We start from the raw sequence: 18,302 nt of genomic DNA on the forward strand, positions 1-18,302 counted from the left end.
GTTAGATATCAGGAGGCGCTACTTCACGGTCAGGGCGGCTAGGGTCTGGGACCAACTTCCAAGAGAAGTGGTGCTGGCTCCTACCCCAGGGGTCTTTAAGAGGAGGTTAGATGAACACCTTACCGGGGTGGTTTGACCCCAGTACTCTTTCCTGCCATGGCAGGGGGTCGGACTCGATGATTTGCTCAGGTCCCTTCCGACCCTACCAACTATGAAACTAGTTTATGTGTCCCAAAATGGCCTCAGACTTCTTTTGGGTTGGGACTGTAAATGCTGCCTCCCCTGTATAGGAGTCTGCCGTGTGCCTTTTCTTTCTTGCATGCGATGGTGTGGCATGCATATAAGGAACTGTTCTGTGTGGACACTCAGATCCAGTGGAGATAAGTGCCTCTAGCTGGCTGGATGAACCCACTGAAAATAATTCAGTGCATTCTTTTCAAATCCTTCTTGCCCCATAAATTTTTGCTCCTCTCCAAGTTATGATAAGGCTCAGATGTTTCATTCACTGTGCAGTTTCTTTCTCCCTCCCTGGCTCTTTATCACCTTTTACTCTGAAGCTGCAAGGACTGAAGTGGGTTAAAGGATGGCATCTTGAGCACATGTATATACAGATGTGCACTGATAGGGTGCTACCGTTTGCACAGCCTCTGAACCATGGCAGTTCTTAGGATGGCTCAGGTAATGGATGGCTGTATTTTGCAGCTGTGCACTATAAAGCCAGATAATCACACAGCTCCCTTCTATAGTCGGGGAGATTCTCCTTAGAGAAAATGCTGAATTGCAGAGGGTTGCAGGATCCTGGCCAAAATCTGGGATGAAACTCTATTTTAAGAAATGCATAAGAAAAAAACATAATAAAAAAGCACAAAAAGCCCCAAACAAACAAAGCCTGCAAAACTCAGGAAGAAAATGGTTTGGGATTTATAAAGCAAAGATTAATTGAGATACATCCCCCCACAGAGGAGAAAAATCAGACAGGAATATTCTGTCCATATGCATTCACTGTTATCATGTGTACATCTATGTTGGTGTGGTTTGCTGCAGGCCAGCATGTGCATACATTTGCCCTAAAAAATTGTAAGCATACCTGACCATACCTGCACCCCTGTGAAAAATGCCCGCTTCCCAGAGGCACACAACATGGACAATAACTTGTAACTTGTACAAAAAGAGGCAAGCTCTGGGCTGCACATGTTCTTGGGACACAACTATAGTTATATGTAGGCTAATTGCATCATATGTGCATTGCTGTGGTCCACTATATTTCTTGCTACTCCCTCCATGCCACACATGTCAAATTACATAAATGGAGAGAGATGGCTATCCAGATACAACTCTGACAAACAGAAATCCAAGGAAAAGGAAAGATATGGAGAGGAAAGCAATGATCCAGTTGAGGTGATTCATGGAAAATCCCAGAGAAAAAGCTTTTGCTGTAACCGTTCTAAGAAACTCACCCACAGAACATGAAGATTGTGCTGGATGAGGGATCATGCGGCAGAGGAAGGGTCTGCTGGAGACACAGCTGCTCACAGCCACCGTTGAAGCCGTCAGAGCAGTCAATCCCTTTGGAGTAGTCATAGCAGCCGGTGCCATCCTTCATGGGCCTCAGCTCCTCTGGGCACTGCAGTGAGAGAAAACCTGGTAAGGTAGTTGGTGTGTTTTACCCTCAGAGGTCCCAGGACCAGGGCCTAGCATTTTCTCTGCAAGACACATGGAAGTAACCAGTATGAAGGACATGGCTCCATGCTCCCTTGTAACTCTTCACCCTAGGGAGCTAAATTCCTGACTGGGGTAAGCAGGCTCAGCTCTACTGGAGTCACATCTCCTTACATCAATGGCACATTCTTCCTGTCATCAATGTGAAAGGAGTCTGTATGCAACCTTGAATTCAAGTCTCCATGGGTTCATATACTTGAGGAGTCAGCAGAGCTTCATGGATGGAAACAAGCACTGCACTTGGACACCTGAGTTCTGCTCCTGGTCATGCGGCTGAGTTACCTCTTGCAAATCATTTCACCTCTCTGGGCCTCAGGTGCACGAGAGAGCTAAAAGCAGGCACCCGCAATGTGATCTGACCAGCACAACTGGAAAAATCTTCACACACATTTCATTCATAGCCTGTTCTCATGAGATGCTGAGTTCCCCCATCTCACATTGCCATTCTGCATTGGGGGCAGCTCCCCAGAAGGCCTCCTAGCACTCAGGAATGAGAATTTTGATACTAAAAAACATGGTGTACCAAGGGAATCCCAATTAAGAGGCTTTGAGTGAATTGGATCATGGCTCTACTGAAATCAGGGGGAATTTAGGCCTTGTATTAGTCATTCATTTAAGCTCACACATGTGTGCTTATCATTACTCCTATTAATGATCCTCAGCCCTGCTTTTTAAAGGAAGCATTTCAATGCATCTCTGTAGCAAGCAAAGTTGTGCAGAGGTTCTTGCCACTGCAGCACAGCCCCTTCCAGGTTGTCAGGGAAGATGGAGGACTGTAGGAGGACAGATCCTCGGCTGATGAGAATTGGAGTCACTCCAGCAAAGTCAACAGAGCTACGCTGATTTGCAACAAGCCAGGGACCTGGTTCTCCATTTTAATTTCAATTCTCCACTTGGCTTTTCCTGTCCCCAAAGATTAAAACAAGTGAGCACCAAATGCCACCAATTAGCTGTCACTCAGATGAAAGTGTTTTCCCATTCCACCTTTGTTACTTAATTATTTTCTTTCAGCCACACATGCCCCCCCCCCCCACCTACCTTCCCAACACACGCACATACACACACACACACCCTCCAAACAAAAAAGGCAGGTCAGTCCTTGGGGAAAAAAAAAAAAAAACATCTTGCCTAGGAACAGCTCACAATTAAAAATGCATTAAGGCGTTCTTGAAGATGAGTTAGACCCCAGCTTGTACAGGTAGCAATGAAGGCAGGTTATAAATGGCCTCTGTCAAGCTGAAGAAAGGTTATAAAACCGCTATACTTTGTGCTTAAAAAAGAAAATCAATTTTCCATGGGAGCAAAATGTCGTACATATTAATAAAAGTTCAGGAGATCACTGTTCCCGCTTTTGCTTGCCACTGGGGCTCCTCTCCGGATACAAGCTGCCAGGCTTGACTGATGGCTGGTCATCAGGCTCTTAGCTGTTCAACAGGTGAACTCTGACTGCAGAGACAAATACCAGAATAGTCCTGGAGCTGATCAGCTATTTAATGAGATGCTCCTGCCCTCTGCCCTAGCCTTCCCCCCTCCCCCCCAGTTGCTAGCTTCTCCAAATAAAATGTCATTCACTTGAGTGGTTACTTATAAATTCCTATGCAGGTGAGGAGGTGCAGCCTGCCTGCAGGGCAAATGCAGAGGTAGCAGATGGTAGAAGCCATGAACTTCCAAACAGTTCTCCACCCTCCCCTGTGGCCTTCCCTGCAGCTGAGCTGTTGAGAGAGAGATGGACACTTGGCTTCCTCTCTTCTGTCCCTGGAGAAGGGGCAGTGCAAAAAAAGTGCACCGAGAGACAGACCTCCCTATACATGGCAGCAAAGGCAGGGGAATGGCACTGGAATCTGACACCTTCTCTGTCCACAAGGCAGGGAGGGTGAGAACAAGTCCAGTGGTGGGGAAGGAGCAAGGACTGGAAGCGTTGGCAATTGCAGGCCTCTGTAGGCACAAGGAAGCAGAGAAGGAGGAAGATGATGCAATGAGCTGTTTTGGTACACACAGTGACAATAGATGCAAAGGGAGAACGTCTGCCTCATGCGAGTGCTACGCAGTCTGGAAAAATAGGCTCAGAATAATTGTGTGGTGTGGCTGTGAGAGAGCGAATGCATCCCCGCACCCCCTTTCTAGTTGCTCTGCACTACAGAGAGAGTAATAGTAGGACCTGTGCAAAGAGGTATAAATACAAATACTGTACCTGGAAGGGACCAAAGGGTTAACTGAGTGCAGTGGCCGGCATGTTGAAGCTGCAGAAGCCCTGGGTTGATCCCTATATGCTAAGCTTCCTTCTTTAGCTCCTCTCTCCCTCCTGGGCAGGATGAATGCTGATGAGCAGGAACGGTTGAAACAGAGACTCCTTACTATAAGGTCTGAACTGTTCCAGCAGGGCTGTGAGCCATACCCTGCTGAAGTTAACAGGAGTCCTTCCACTGACCTCAAGGGGCCCTGGGTTACATCCTATCTGAACTCTTGCCTTAGGATCACACCTGTGGAGACTGCAGACTCGTTCATGAGCTGCTGCCTGCTGCCCTCACTCCTGAAGCAGCAGTGGTGACTCTGAGGAAGGCAGCGGAGTAAGGAGGTAGGAGCCCTCTCTCCTGCCTATGCAGAAAGACTCTGCCATCTTCTCTGAGGCTGAGTTAGCTAACAGGAGGTTGAAGTGTTGGAGGTTCACCCTGAGGCACCTTCCCACACACTCTCAGCTACTTTCTGGTTGGAGCCCGCTCCTCAGAACATTTCCCCAGCTTGATATTTTAATCACCAGGAAGCATGGTTTGTGTCTATTTGTAATTATGCCTTCTAATATGCATTAATTATGGAATGTAAATAGCTTGCTGTGAAATTTCTAAAATAAAGTCCCTCCTTCAGCCTTAGCCCTGGGCTCTGGGAAGCCAGCTCACAAACCAGCTGTTACAGTACAGCAGGAAGTTCTCTCAGCAAGGCACAATGCACAGACTTGGGGCTTTGTGCTACAAGCACTGGAAATCATCTTCTCTGGATACAGAATAGGTGAGGCAAGGACCAAGGGGAGATGGCTATCTTTGCCCGGGGGGCAGAGAGGGAAGCAGCAATGAATGCAAGGCAAAGAAGTGGGAATCTTGGTTCCTCTATGTAGATCCGTAGTGATATGTTATTGCTAAAACTGCTGATTGAGGTACACACGCACACACACACATACCCTGTATATGGAAATGGGTCAAGGGATCACTTTGTAAAGGCAAGGAATCTCTTAGTCCCTTCTGTACTTTATGGTGAGGGTAAACTCTGCCTGGGGTGGGGTACTCTCCCTCATGCTGTGATGAACTATCTGCAGGAACTGAGCCTGGCTCCTCTGGGTCTAAACACAGGAGATGCTGTTGACCAAACTAATGAGCCAAGTGTTCCAGGTAGCAATGGGCTCCTTAACATCTCAAGCTTTTAAAGTGGGACCTAAACGTGTATGCTACTAATGGGGGATACACCCATCTACCTGGGGACAGGCAACCTTCATAGTCTCTGCCTTCATATTGGTATCATGATGAATTAGGCCAAATCCCAGCTGCCAAAAATCCCTTCACTTCAGTGGAGATGTGTCACTAGTTTAGACCCGCTGATGTGCCACTAGTTTATACCTGCTGACGTGCCAGCCCCTTGGCTCTTGCAAGTGAGGCCAGGGAGGGCAACCTACACTGGCCACAGGGAACGTGGATTACACCTGGCAGTCCCAGGCCTTGCAGAGTCCCAAGAGCCATAAAGCTACCACAAGCTCCATGTTCCACTTTCACACCAGGCAAATTTAGCTCTGATGAGGGGACATAGTCTCCAAGAATTTTCTTCAGATTTTTTCTTGGTCTCTGTCCCAAGAGATGGGAGGAGCAGGGCTTCCAAAGGATACACAGAAAATAACCTATGTTCTCCCCCTGGGAGTGGGGTCCTTGGTGTAAGGCAATCTGCTATGAACTGGATGGCTGCCTAGGCAAGGGACTGCATTTATCTGAACTACTTTCACCAGTGTTAAACACCACCTCACTATTATATAAGGTCTAATCCGGAAAGGTACTGAGGATCCTCATCTTCTGTGGAAACATTATGGATGTTTCTCTGTAGTCAATGGGAATTACTCAGCGTCTCAAGGGATTTGGCCCCTGTAAATGTACTTGCATCTTCCTTGACAGATGCACAGAACTTTGCTGGCTTGTCACTAAAGTCTGTGGCTGGTCAGATTTGCTGTTACCCTGTTCACGCTGCCTTCAGCCAGGGGCTACCTGGAAAGGGTGGCCATGGGTCATATGGTTATGAGCCCCCAGGTTGCACGTGCATGTTACAGACAGCTCTAGAAGGTAGGTCTCTGCTCCTGGGTGGGCTTATACACACACAGTGCTGGATGAGTATTTTCTGAGCTTTAATAAAGAACCATATCCGTTATTGCTGACATTGATTTGCCTGGCTTGGGCAACAGCGAGCCCATAATTACTGTGAGTTTTAATCAATCCCACATCAATTCAACCGCAGTTCAATCTGTGATCTGCCTTTGCAGTGACACGGGTGGGGGAGGGTTGCATATGAAAATGATTATAAAATCAATAGCCCACTCAGCCAATATTTCTATCTGGGCTATCACTGGTGACACAACCTTTACCAGACCATCCATAAAAGCCAAGCTGCACAGGGTAGGAGTAGGCAGGGTAAGGCACCGTAACCATGCCAGCCAGCTGACTTCATGCAGTAACTGTAATACTAAGAGCATCTACTCTATTTTCTCCATATAGGTTAACAGTCTCACCAAATTGCTAGGTAGGTTTCTGAAAAACAACGATCCAACCTCTGGGACTAAGTTAATCAGAACCGATAGGACCAAAAACCTCCGAAGTTCAAAGGAACACTTGAAACTTGTAGAGAATTGCTCATCCAAAGATCCAAGATAATTTTATGAACAGCTAAAAAAGGTAACCCTCTCCACCCAGATGGTGGGGCAAGGATTTGACCCATTTTACAGGGAAAGAAACAGCATGGAGAAGAGTTCTGTTCTGAAAAGCGATGGTCAAACTGGTAACCTTGGGGTCCACGTTTATTGTCTCACAAGTCTTCTCAATGTAGATACCGAGACATGTTTCTTTCCATTCCTTGATCCCCGGCTCTGCAAAATCTACTTGGGAACTCAGAGACGAGTTAGATTCCTGCTTCCCTGCTCATCACCTGCCACCAGAAATCTTCTGCAGGCTAAATCAGACCCACATCCACAACCATGCAACTCCACTGCCATCAATAGGTTTGCACAGGCGGAACTGATTACCACTGTAAACATTTCTGCTGATGATGCACAGAGTGGAACAGACTCCAGCTCATTCTGCCTTACCCGCGTTGGCAATGCAAGACTAACAGGAGTAAAAAAAGGGACTCTATTTTTGTCACTACAGTCAGCAGAAAGGGCTCTGAATATGCACGGAGAGCAGATATGCTGAATAAGAAAGTGCTATTTTTACCTACTGGTAGTTTTCGGAATGGAATTGCTGTTTTCAAATGACATTGCCCAAGGTCACATAGTGAAAGGATGGCAATGCTGGGAATTGAACCCAGGACTCCTGCCCTTGCATCACCTGCTTGGCCCTCTAGACCAGTGGTTTTCGACCTATGTCTGGGGGGTCCTCAAAAGATGACTATGATCAATCAAAAGTATATGAATACCCATGTTTACAATTCAAAGGAGTACATGCCTCCATTAATTTTTTTTAAGGATCCACAAATGACAAAAGGTTGAAAACCACTTCTCTAGACCACATGAACCACTTGCACTGACATATCATATTGCTAGCTTTCAAGCAAACAACAGCAGCAAAAACGCCCATTCATCGAGCATTTGTGAGCTAAAACCACATCAAGAACAAGGTCTGACTGGGCCCTTATTCAAACTGTCCGGTTCCTGCTCCGTGGTCCTCGGCCTCACCAATAAGCCAGGAACAAAGTGACTCTGCCTAGACTCACCTCCATTAACTCCAGGACAAAGGAGGCGCAAGGGGTCTCTTTTAAGGAGAGATTAAAGAAACAGCAACTAAAAACCACACTGGGTTGTTTCTCAGAGGAAGGAACGAGCTGACCAGTCCCTGTTTATTTCAGTGAGCTAAGGCACACTTTTCCGTCTGCACTTACAAAGCTCATTAGTGATGAGATAGGTGAGGGGGTCACTGGAAACATAAGAAATGCTTCATTACTGACACAAATCCCGCTGATGAGAGGAAACTAACTCTCTAGCTAAATTGCCTGACAGGGTTTTTCCTTTTTCTGTTATTAAGTTTAAAAAAGAATATTTAATAAACTGGTTCTGTAAAGAGTAAACTGCCCGATGTTATGGTTCTGCTGCATTTTCTGAACATTAGCAGCCTCTTTTGCTGGAGAGACTGAAGAGATGAAAGCACAGCTTCTCCTGCAAAGCACTGGTAGCTGGTGCTGAGGAAAGGTGTGCCAGCCCTGGAGGCAGTCAGCAGCATGGATGTGAATCCAAGTCCTCAGTTACTTCTTAAAAACCACATGGGAGAAACCTCTGTCCTCTCTAAAGGCCTGCATTTCTGTCCAGAACACCTTAATACAATACTACAATGTGGAGAACTAGACAAATTCTTCTGACAGCTCCACATTAAGGAATATTTCCACAACGAAAATGAATCTAATTCCAACAACATTTCATCCTTTGACAACATTGAGGAAAAGATCAACCCCCCAAAAAGCAAAAAAAAACCCAAAATCAGATTGGCCAACTCACAGTGGATGAAATTCAAACCTTGACCCTTATATCAACTGCTTCAGGGAAAGAACGAACAATGGAATAATCAACAACACACAACGCCATATCAACCTCTCCCTCTCAGGGAAAAGGGCCACAGAAACCTCCAAGATCCAACCACCAAACAGTAATCAAACCAGCAGATAAAAGGAGGAGCTGTAGTTATCCTTAACTGGGAAGACTACATAAAAGAAGCCAACCGACAACTCTCTGACATCACCTACTACAAAAAATTAGAGGAAGATCCGACTCCCCGTTTCACCTTAAAACTACCGTGAAATCATTTCCATCTGAACCACAAGAAAAACTACAAAACTTGATCCCACCACTACCTACTCTGGGGACTTCTTACATGCTCCCTAAAATCCACAAACAAGGGAACCCAGGCAGACTTGTATCCAACCAAGGAACCCTGACTGAGGAAATACAGGTTTCAATGAATCCATCCCAAAAACTCTCATCACCCAAAAGGGCACATTTTGTCCAAGACGCAACAGAATTTCTATGAAAACTTAAAAACATGGACCTTCTTTCCAGCAACACCCTCCTAGCCACCATGGACATTACCAGTTTATATACCAATATCACACACCAGGATGGCATCCACATCTGCCTTACACGTCTACAAGAGCAAAATTACAACTCCGAGTAACGATCTGAAGATATTACTGAACTTATACACTTCATCCTCACACACATCAACTTCACTTTAAATAACCAACACTTCCTCCAGATGATGGGCGCAGCTATGGGCACAAAAATGCCTTCACAATATGCCAACCTTTTTAAGATCCACCTGGAAGAAGAATTCCTCAAGGACGGCACCATCAAACCCATGCTATACTTAAGATATATCAATGACATCATCATAATTTGGACTGAAAACCTGCAATCTCTGATTGATTTCCATCAGAAATTCAACAATCATCACCCCTCCATCAGACAACCTCTTGAATACTCCTGCAGCAACATTTCCTTTTAGACACTGTGATCACTATCCAGAATGGTAAAATACAAACTACCATATACAAGAAACCCACAGATCAACAAACATATCTGTACAGAACCAGCAATCACCCTAAATACACCAAGAATGCTACTATGTGCAGCCAAGCCCTACAATACCACTGAATTTGCACTAAGGACAATACCTCCAGGTGTCACCTTACAAATCTCAAAAGGGCTTTCACCCAACAAGGACACTCCTCCAAAGAGATAGATCACACCTGAATACCGTGTGAGGAGTTGCTGGAGTACAAAAAGAAAATCCCCATGAATTACACACTGTTAGTTATGACGTACCACCGCTCCCTGGAACCTACACGGAAAATTCTCAAACAATTGCAACCCATACTAGAAGATGAGTGACTTCTTAAAGAGATTTTCCCAGAACCACCCAACTTTCCCTTTAAACAAGCACCAAACCTGGCCAAACTGATCACCAGAAGCAAACTTCCTGTGGCCCAAAACACACCAAATGGATCCAGACCATACCATAACAAGAAATGTAAAACCTGCCAACACATCTCCATCATTCCCACAGTAACTACACCCTGCAACAGAGCCATTAGCATTCCTGGATCTTACACCTGCACCTCCACAAATGTTTTATATCTCATCCAGTATGCAGTGCACTAAATGCCCTGATAGAAAATATGTAGGAGAAACCAAACAACAACTGTGTACCAGAATGAATGCACACCGAAAATCCATCAAAGACAAAAACGTACAACTACCAGTAGATGCCCACTTTTCACAAGATAATCACTCCCTCTCCAATCTCTCCATTCTAATTCTCAAAGGGAATTTACAGAACACCTTTCACAGACGAGCTTACGAACTTCACTTCATCAACCTCCTGGATACAACAAATCATGGATTAAATATAGACACTGGATTTATGGCACATTATAACCTGCCTGACATCTGATATCCCAGGTAACCTCGCTACAATGTACCAGCTACATTTTATCACCAGGTCGCCATTTCCCTTCCCCCACCCTCCAACCTGTTTCTCACCCATTGTCTCTCACCCTCTGACCCTCACTGCCACTCATTTGCATTTTCACTGATCTGCATTCTTGCATACTGGCTTCCCACTTCTATCCTATCCAGGAAGAGCACAAAACCACCACAGACCCCCTTTAAGTCACTGAGCAATTCTAGCTTGATCCAGTAAATCACTTAAACATCCACTTAATTTGAGGCAAAGGAATATAGACCCACTGGCTTCAACACTTAAAAGTTAAGCACGTGTTTAAGCATTTTGCTGGAATATGGCCCTAGAGGACCTTAAATAAAAAGCCCAAAGAAGTCTGAGTTTATGGATGCAGCCTTGAAATGCATCACAGAGCAGGTACAAACTAGATAGTAACAGGGCAAATTTGCCTCATTCACCCATGGATGGCAATGGGAGAAACAAGGGAAGTCATCTATCTGTGAGGCAAACCTAGACTCTTTCTTACCCAAAGCTATAGAGGAGGGGAGGGTATAAGTGCCTTCTGTGCTGGCACTTTTTGTAATGTAGGTACTAGCCCATTGCAAGCTAGAATGAGGCCACCAACTTCCTATCATATAGGCCACCAAAGAGCAAGCACAAGATAACTACTTTTGATCACTGACTCAGATTTGGTCTTTGGTAAAAGAGTTAACAACCCCTGAGCTAATTCCTAGGTATTATGCCCACAGGCATCTAGCCCACCACATGAACCCCTCCTTAGTTTGAAATGAAAGCAGAAGTGCTGGTGTCAGGCCAGGGAATATTATTTTACTAAAATTTGTGCAGTGGCAGTGAGTTTATCTGCTTGTTGGCTCTGAAACAGGATGCAAATGCATTAAATATGTTTGTGTGTCTAGATATATTTAGATAACACATGCATAGTATATTTTTGCTATTTCCCCAGAAGGCACATGTTGGAGAGCATTTTTAATAAGGAGCTTTGGAACCTGATAAAGAAAGATCTGTCACCGGTTTTAGTCAAATTAGTTAGAGGGTGGTCAATGGTTTCTCAGTGCCCTATCTGAAATGAACTGCTGGTCTCTGTCCATTTATTAACATAGTAAAGGCAAACATTTTTAGCAGGGATACCACAAATTAGCCCTGCACCCTCTCTGAGTGCTACTCCAATTCCTTTCCCCTGCTGGATCTGCTGCTCTGAATTTTTCTCCCTGCAAGCTCCTCTGCTTTGCTTGAACAGCCTGATCTGTTACTTTGCTTCCTGCCTTGTGCTCCCTGTCTGATCTACTGCTCTGCTTTCTGCCCCATCTGTCCCTGTGCTTCCTGTCCCCTCCCTGATCTACTGTGTGCCACACACAGAGGCTGCCCATGCCACTTGTGGCACATGTGCTGCAGATTGGACACCCCATTCTAATGGAGAAGAGTCCACCTGGCATCAAAACACCACCAAAGCTAGCACTGCTTAGCCCAATTCTTGATGGCCTCTGAAAAGCCAACAGGGGAAACTGAACTAACTTCTTATGAAAAATGGTGGTCCTATAGGGCACAGAACCGCCATGCTGCTGACAAAGCTATGTTGTAGACGGGCAGAAGTCAGTCTTGAAGGAAAGCCCCTTTTGGCAGCATTAAATTCACTAAATGAACCCAGTAAGAAGAATGTGCAACATTGATTTGGGACTGTAGGTGCCCAACATGAGAAACCACAAATAGGCCTGTAGTTGTGGCATTAGGTGCCCTGGGTGAGGTTTTTTAACATGGAAAAACATCATCGCACAATAGGAACACCTTGCAAGGAGCACTGTTTTGATCCTGTCTGGCTAAGTCCTTATACTACAGTCATCTCTGTAGTATCTGAACAACTTCCACTGTGAAAAATATTTGTCATGTGTGGATGTCCTCTTATCTTCTCCCCACAGGGACAGACCTGCCAGGCGGTTTGCTTTTCTGCTGCTGTTTTTTAATCTATGTACTGCTCTACGTGCACATCAGAAGGCTCCATACCTGGAACAGAAGGCAGATTGGCCTATGATAGTCTGCAGGTCTTCAGGGAGTGCATTGCACCATCTCAAGCAAGCTCCTGAGAAGTTCCTGCCTCTGGAAGAAATCAGCTTTCCCATTAAGAGTCCCACTGGACCGAGAGAACAGGGTTGCTGGCCACCATCACCCTCCGTGATGCGCAAAGAGCATTGGCTGTTCATTGGCAGAAATGCCAAAGCCAGAGGAGTTGTCCTCCAGAACATGGTTGGAATTGGTGCTGTGAGGCTGAATTTTAGCATTCCAAAACTCCTGCCTCCTTCTCACGCAGCCCAGTTCTGTTGAGCACACCTTGCAAACTGCACCTCTGCTGTCGATATCCCAGGGCAGCAGAATTCCATGCACTGGCGAGCTGCAACGTGAGGAGGTGAGATGTTGAGATATTTTAGAGCCAAATGTTGAACAGCCTCCCCATTTGCATGAGCTATGAAATACAGGCCCGGTGTTGCAGAGATGCAATGCACAACACTTAGGCATCAAGCTGTCTGATAGCACCTGCAGATTAGGAAGCCGGACGTCCCGTACCATCATTTGTGTCTACAGTCGACTGCAGATATGACATTAGAAGCCAAGACAAGGCCCCTGTAAAATTGCAGGCCTATAAGTCATGTAGGCAGTATACAAGGATAAAGATTACTTTATTAAAAAGAAAAATCCCCCTAATGCGAGAGAAGGGACAGTGTCCAAGGTAAAACGCTCCAGAATTAATCAGACCTCATTTTATATTTAAGATGCCACTAACACTGAAATGTATCTTTCATCTGTCCAGAAATGCTTTGAATTCTAGTTCGTTAGCAGAGTGGCCATCAGAAAAAGCACAGTTTTACAAGTCCTCATTAAGGTTTGTTTTTTTCAAGTGCCTCTAAGGCAGGACTTACTCTGCCAGAAAGGTTTGCAGTGCCTTATGGGCTTCTGTCCTGAGAGAAACACGTCTGTCACCACAGGTGGTCAGATGATTTCCTGGTGAGACCCCGGTTATTTACCCCTGTACACTCACTGCTTGCTGCCTTTGCCAGTTTGCAGAGCAGCTGTCCTCCATGTTGCTCCCCCATCCCAAGCCCATCCACAGCCTATTGCAGGTTGTGAGCCAGCAAAGCAGTTCCCTTGCAAATGAGAAAGCCAGGGTGGCCTTGGATCATTGTGCAGGTGCTCCAGCTATCACTCAGAAGCAAACACAGGGGATATGGGGCAGAGACCTGAGGTATCATGGGGCATGGGTTATATATTTCAAATAGGATATTTGGGGGACTGGCAGCTTGCTCAGAAAAGGCCATATGCAACCTCTTTGTTTCTCAGCTCTGTAATAACACCTCATACTCACAAGGGGAAAGGTCATGCCAGTATTTTCCATCCTAATTGCATCTCTAGTCCTTCTCTCTCCAAAAGCCCTTTCTCCCCAAGGATCTCCAGCTAAAAAATGACAGGCCACTTGCTCTCTAGTCTCATCACTTCTGTGACCCAGTCATTCAGACCTCCTCTGCCTCTGGGCTTCTCATCAAGAAAGGAAGCTACTCAACACCAAAAAAAAAAATCATTTGCATCTCCCACCTCTGTGAGTGGCACCCCCACTCCATCCCATCCCATCCTTTCTCCCTCTTCACAGTAATGATGTCTGCTAAACTCCACAGCTGGCTGTTGCTGTGTTGTTAGCAGCTTTTACACACTAATATTCAGGACCCCCTGGAGGGTAAACTCGTTCCAGAGGGAAAGATGTTGCAACTGTTTTCTCAAATAACAGCCATTGTCTTTTCTTACTTCTTTCCTTCCCCCACCCTCCTTCCTTTTTAAAATCATCAGTCATTATTTTAGTTTTAAATAATCAAAACCATCTGGTTTTTAGGCTTCTAAACATGAATCACAATATCTCATATTTTCCGGCATGACGACAATCACAGGGAGATCAGTAAAGGATTTGGAAATGAAACAGAACAATGGATTCCCCACTTGCAGGACGGGTCTGCTATAACTGTAAGCATGATCTTGGGAAGTCAAATCTTTTGTCCTGGCACCTCAGTTTTCCCAAATTCAGAATGAGGATACAAGGGCTTGCCTAGCTCCAACATCTGTGTGAGGCTAAATGAATCCATGCAAATACCCTGAGTGGAAGAAATCAGGCCAATCTGAAATCCATGGTCAGCTTTCCTCCCAAGGATCAGAACACAGTCCATTTAGATGTTACAAAGGCAGCTGTAATACACCACGGTGTGTTTCCATGCCACAGAGACCAAATTGGTGGACAGACTTAAAATCCCCATGAGGATGCAGAATCCGTCCAGTGAGGCACCCTGATTTCATGTGCTTGAACCCTGCACAAGGATGCATGGTGACTTCTGCTGAATCACGCTGACCAGCAGGTCCAAATAGCTGCAATCAAAATGTGTGTATGGCTGCAGCCTCCTTTGGGAGCAAAAGGAAAGATGGTCCGAGCCAGACAGGCCCTGCAGGGGCTCCCCTTGGGAGAGCTGGGCTTGAGAGAAAATATTTGTTGTTACCATTTAAATTGTCAGTGAAGGCTGAGCCCGGGAGGGAGGTTTGCTGGGGCTGGTACAGCTTCTATTAACTCTCTAGACCAGGAGGGAACACAACCCCCACCCCCCCATTTTTCTATATTACTAAGTATTTATTTTTACTTACGCTTAAATATAGTTAAGTTCTTTCCTGAACCAGCACTGGGGCCCACGTCCTGCAATCCCACTGCACAGCTCTAAAATGTCACAGAAGCCAAGGTTAAACTCCCCACCTTTATCACATCCCCACTGCATCATGAACCATGCAAGACTTGCTCTGGGCTTGATGGAATATGCCAGCCTCTGCCTTCTTCATCTGCCACTCACCCCCGTGATGGCAGTCACTCTACTCATCCATCCAAAGAACTTGTTTCCCCTCTCCTCTTTGCACATGTAATCTCTCGTTAATGCCTGCTGCTTTGCATTTCTTGACTATTCTGAAAAGTTTCCAGATACTTTTGGTAACTCTCCACTGGTTACTGCTAATTTAATCTTGGTTTTAGCCCCTACTTAGATACTTTTCTCATCAGTTCTAATATCAGGGGCCACTCAGAGTAATACCAGGAATCAAAGTTTACAGACCTTTTGGGGCAGAGACGATGTTTTTGTCCTGTGTCTGGACAGTGCCTCACATGGTGGGACTCTAATCCAAGCCTGGGGCTCTTAGGGCATTTTTACACATACTCCGGGAGGTGTGTGTGTGTGCTAGTGAGTGGGGAGAAGGAGGACTTTAATTAGCACACCTCTGAGAGCTGCGCTAATTAATTAAAAGCACCCGGAGCGTCACGTGTATCAGTGTCCCCACACTGAAAAATAGTGGTGGGGCGCTTTGAACTAGAGCTTATTGAATGAGCCTTAGTTTAAAACACCTGACTGCCATTTTTCAGTGTGGGGACCGTGATGCATGTGATGCTGGAGGCTGCTAGAGTGCATTAGTTTCCAGGCTTCAGTAGACACGATTAATCGTGTACATATATAGGAGCCCTTCGATGCTACCACAATACCACTAAATAGTATTCTTCTACTTAAGGTCATCAGCTAAGAACTACAGGGACTGGGAAGAGTCTCACACATATATCTCTATAAAAATGGATTGGTGTTTTAGTACTAGAGCTGGTGAACCAAAAAAAATAATCTTGACAAACAGCTTTCAGAAAATGCAGATTTGATTACATTGAACGTATCACTAGGACACATTGATCAGATGTAATGTTTCACAGGGAAATCAATAAAATGTTTTGTTTGCATAAAATCCAACCATTTTGTTTCCACTACATTTTTTTTTCCATTGTCATGTCGTATCATGTCGTGCCGTGTCATGTCGCGTTGTGTCGTAATAACGGAGTGCAGTATAATGAAGCCTAAATGATATCATGGGGATGACATTTTTTTATTTCATTGAAATTAAATGTTTAGTCCTTCACTGAGATGAAGGATTTAGAAAAAGGAGCTCTGATAGTTCCAAAATAAAATATTTCGGAATTGTCATTCTGTAGTAAATATTGAAATGTCATCATTTCATGCTGATTTGCAGTGAAAGGAAGCTCTGAAATGTTGGACTTCCTGCACAATAAAAATTCTGTGTTTTCAACTAGCACCTTTCTAACTATACGCCCCATCTGCTTCCATCTGAAACACCGGCTTCTGGCTTGTGTTGGAGGTCAGAGACCAGATGGATGGGCCAGTGGTTTGGCCCTTATTGAAAACTCTGTATCTATATGCAATGGTTACAGTCTTAAATTGAGTCATTTTTCTGCATTGCTTTACAGCAGGTCAGGAATACACCATCATCATGATGTGGAAAAGAAATGAAAGGGAAGGATTAGCTCAAGACAGGCTGAGCTAAGGCTTAAGCGCCTATTTGGAAACGGTGGCTAATTTTTCTTCCCCCTATGTCTAGAATGGCAAGACTGAACTAGTTTTATAGCATAGAGTTTCACAGCACGGAGGCACACAGCTCCTTTTCCCACTTAATAGCAAGCCAAACAAACCCATTCCTGTTGATAATCACATGATGTCCCCATGGTAATTACAGAGATTGCTTACAGGAATAATTAATTGATATCTGCAGCTCTCTCTAATATGATGTAACAGCTGGAAACAAAGAGGACAAGCCAACACCATATAACCAGGCAATTCTCTGTGTCTTGCTAATAAATGGTCTGTGGACCCCAGCTTGGGAACTGCTGGGTTAAGCTATTTACAACAATGTTCTGCATTGTTGCACGGTTGCTCTTAAGGCAGCTACAAATTAGCTAAATACCTGGGCCTAATGCTGCCCTCCTGAGTATCAAAACTTTTCTTTAAAAGGGGAAAAAGGATTAACTGCCCCTGAGTCACTAAGGCCAGAATCACATGAATAGGACAATTTGGGGAGGGCGGCAAGAAAACACACCAGGGGAGAAAAAAGCACAAAAAACCTATGACTACACGAAGCCAAGGTTTGGAATAGACTGCTGCTGGAGGTGGTTCAAGCACATATTTTGAATGCCTTCAAGACACATTTGGATGTTTATCTTGCTGGGATCCTATGACTGCTGCTGACTTCTTGCCCCTGGGGCAGGGGGCTGGACTCGATGATCCTCTGGGGTCCCTTCCAGCCCTAGTGTCTATGAATCTATGAAGCATCTCTTAAAATCAGGTGAATCTGCTCTAACCCAGGACATTTAACCCCAATTACCATCCCAGTTTGTATGCAGTTGCCCACGGTTAGTTAGCTCTGGATTTAAGTCCAAAGGCAACTCTGTCCCTGCAGCCTTGGCCTGAAGCACATAATATATTTTCTCTTTTTTTTTCTACCTTCTGCAGATCACTCTCCTCTGAGGCATCTGCAGCTCAGGTGGCTATCTTTCAGTCTCTTTACCCCAAAATTGAGTTCTCTAAACACCTGAGCACATTTATCATTCTTCAAGTGCCAAAGCAATGTCTCGGCATCTTTCAGGTTGTGAGGTGCGCCTAGCACAATGTTCCAAGCATGGTTTCAGCAGAACCATGCATTACGTACCTCCATACCTTCCTGTTCTGTGGCAAGACGGCTCTGGGTATGGCATCTCAAAGGTGCACTCACACTAGAACCAGCAAACAAGAGAGACTATTTCCTTGGTACTCCATGAGCAGCGTAGGCAGTCCCAAATTGCACTGACCTATTAGGCTGCCAAAGTACAGCACTAGCTGCATGAAATGGTATGGCTCATACTCAACTCTGTGACCTACTTCCAAGTTGCAAGATATCAGTTGGCTGAAAGGTTAAACTCCCTACTCAACCCGTGTCCCAAGAGATGATTTATCATCTGCATTATAACAGTTCTGAGACAGCAGATCAAAACCAGGGTCC

The 18,302-nt window shown here is 45.2% G+C and overlaps 1 protein-coding gene across 5 annotated transcripts in view; it reads right to left on the bottom strand.

The window, feature by feature from the left end:
* The window catches only part of ASTN2 (astrotactin 2), a 585,314-nt gene that overhangs the window by 238,966 nt on the left and 328,046 nt on the right, over positions 1-18,302 (bottom strand). For all 5 annotated transcript variants that reach the window (XM_019540648.1, XM_019540647.1, XM_019540645.1 and 2 more), the window contains one exon: positions 1,458-1,624. In XM_019540648.1, the coding sequence (XP_019396193.1) occupies positions 1,458-1,624 (167 nt within the window). The remainder of the gene's footprint in view (positions 1-1,457; positions 1,625-18,302) is intronic.

The sequence above is a fragment of the Crocodylus porosus genome, unplaced genomic scaffold (assembly GCF_001723895.1).
Source record: "Crocodylus porosus isolate Cpor-Errol unplaced genomic scaffold, CroPor_comp1, whole genome shotgun sequence".
NCBI lineage: Eukaryota > Metazoa > Chordata > Crocodylia > Crocodylidae > Crocodylus > Crocodylus porosus.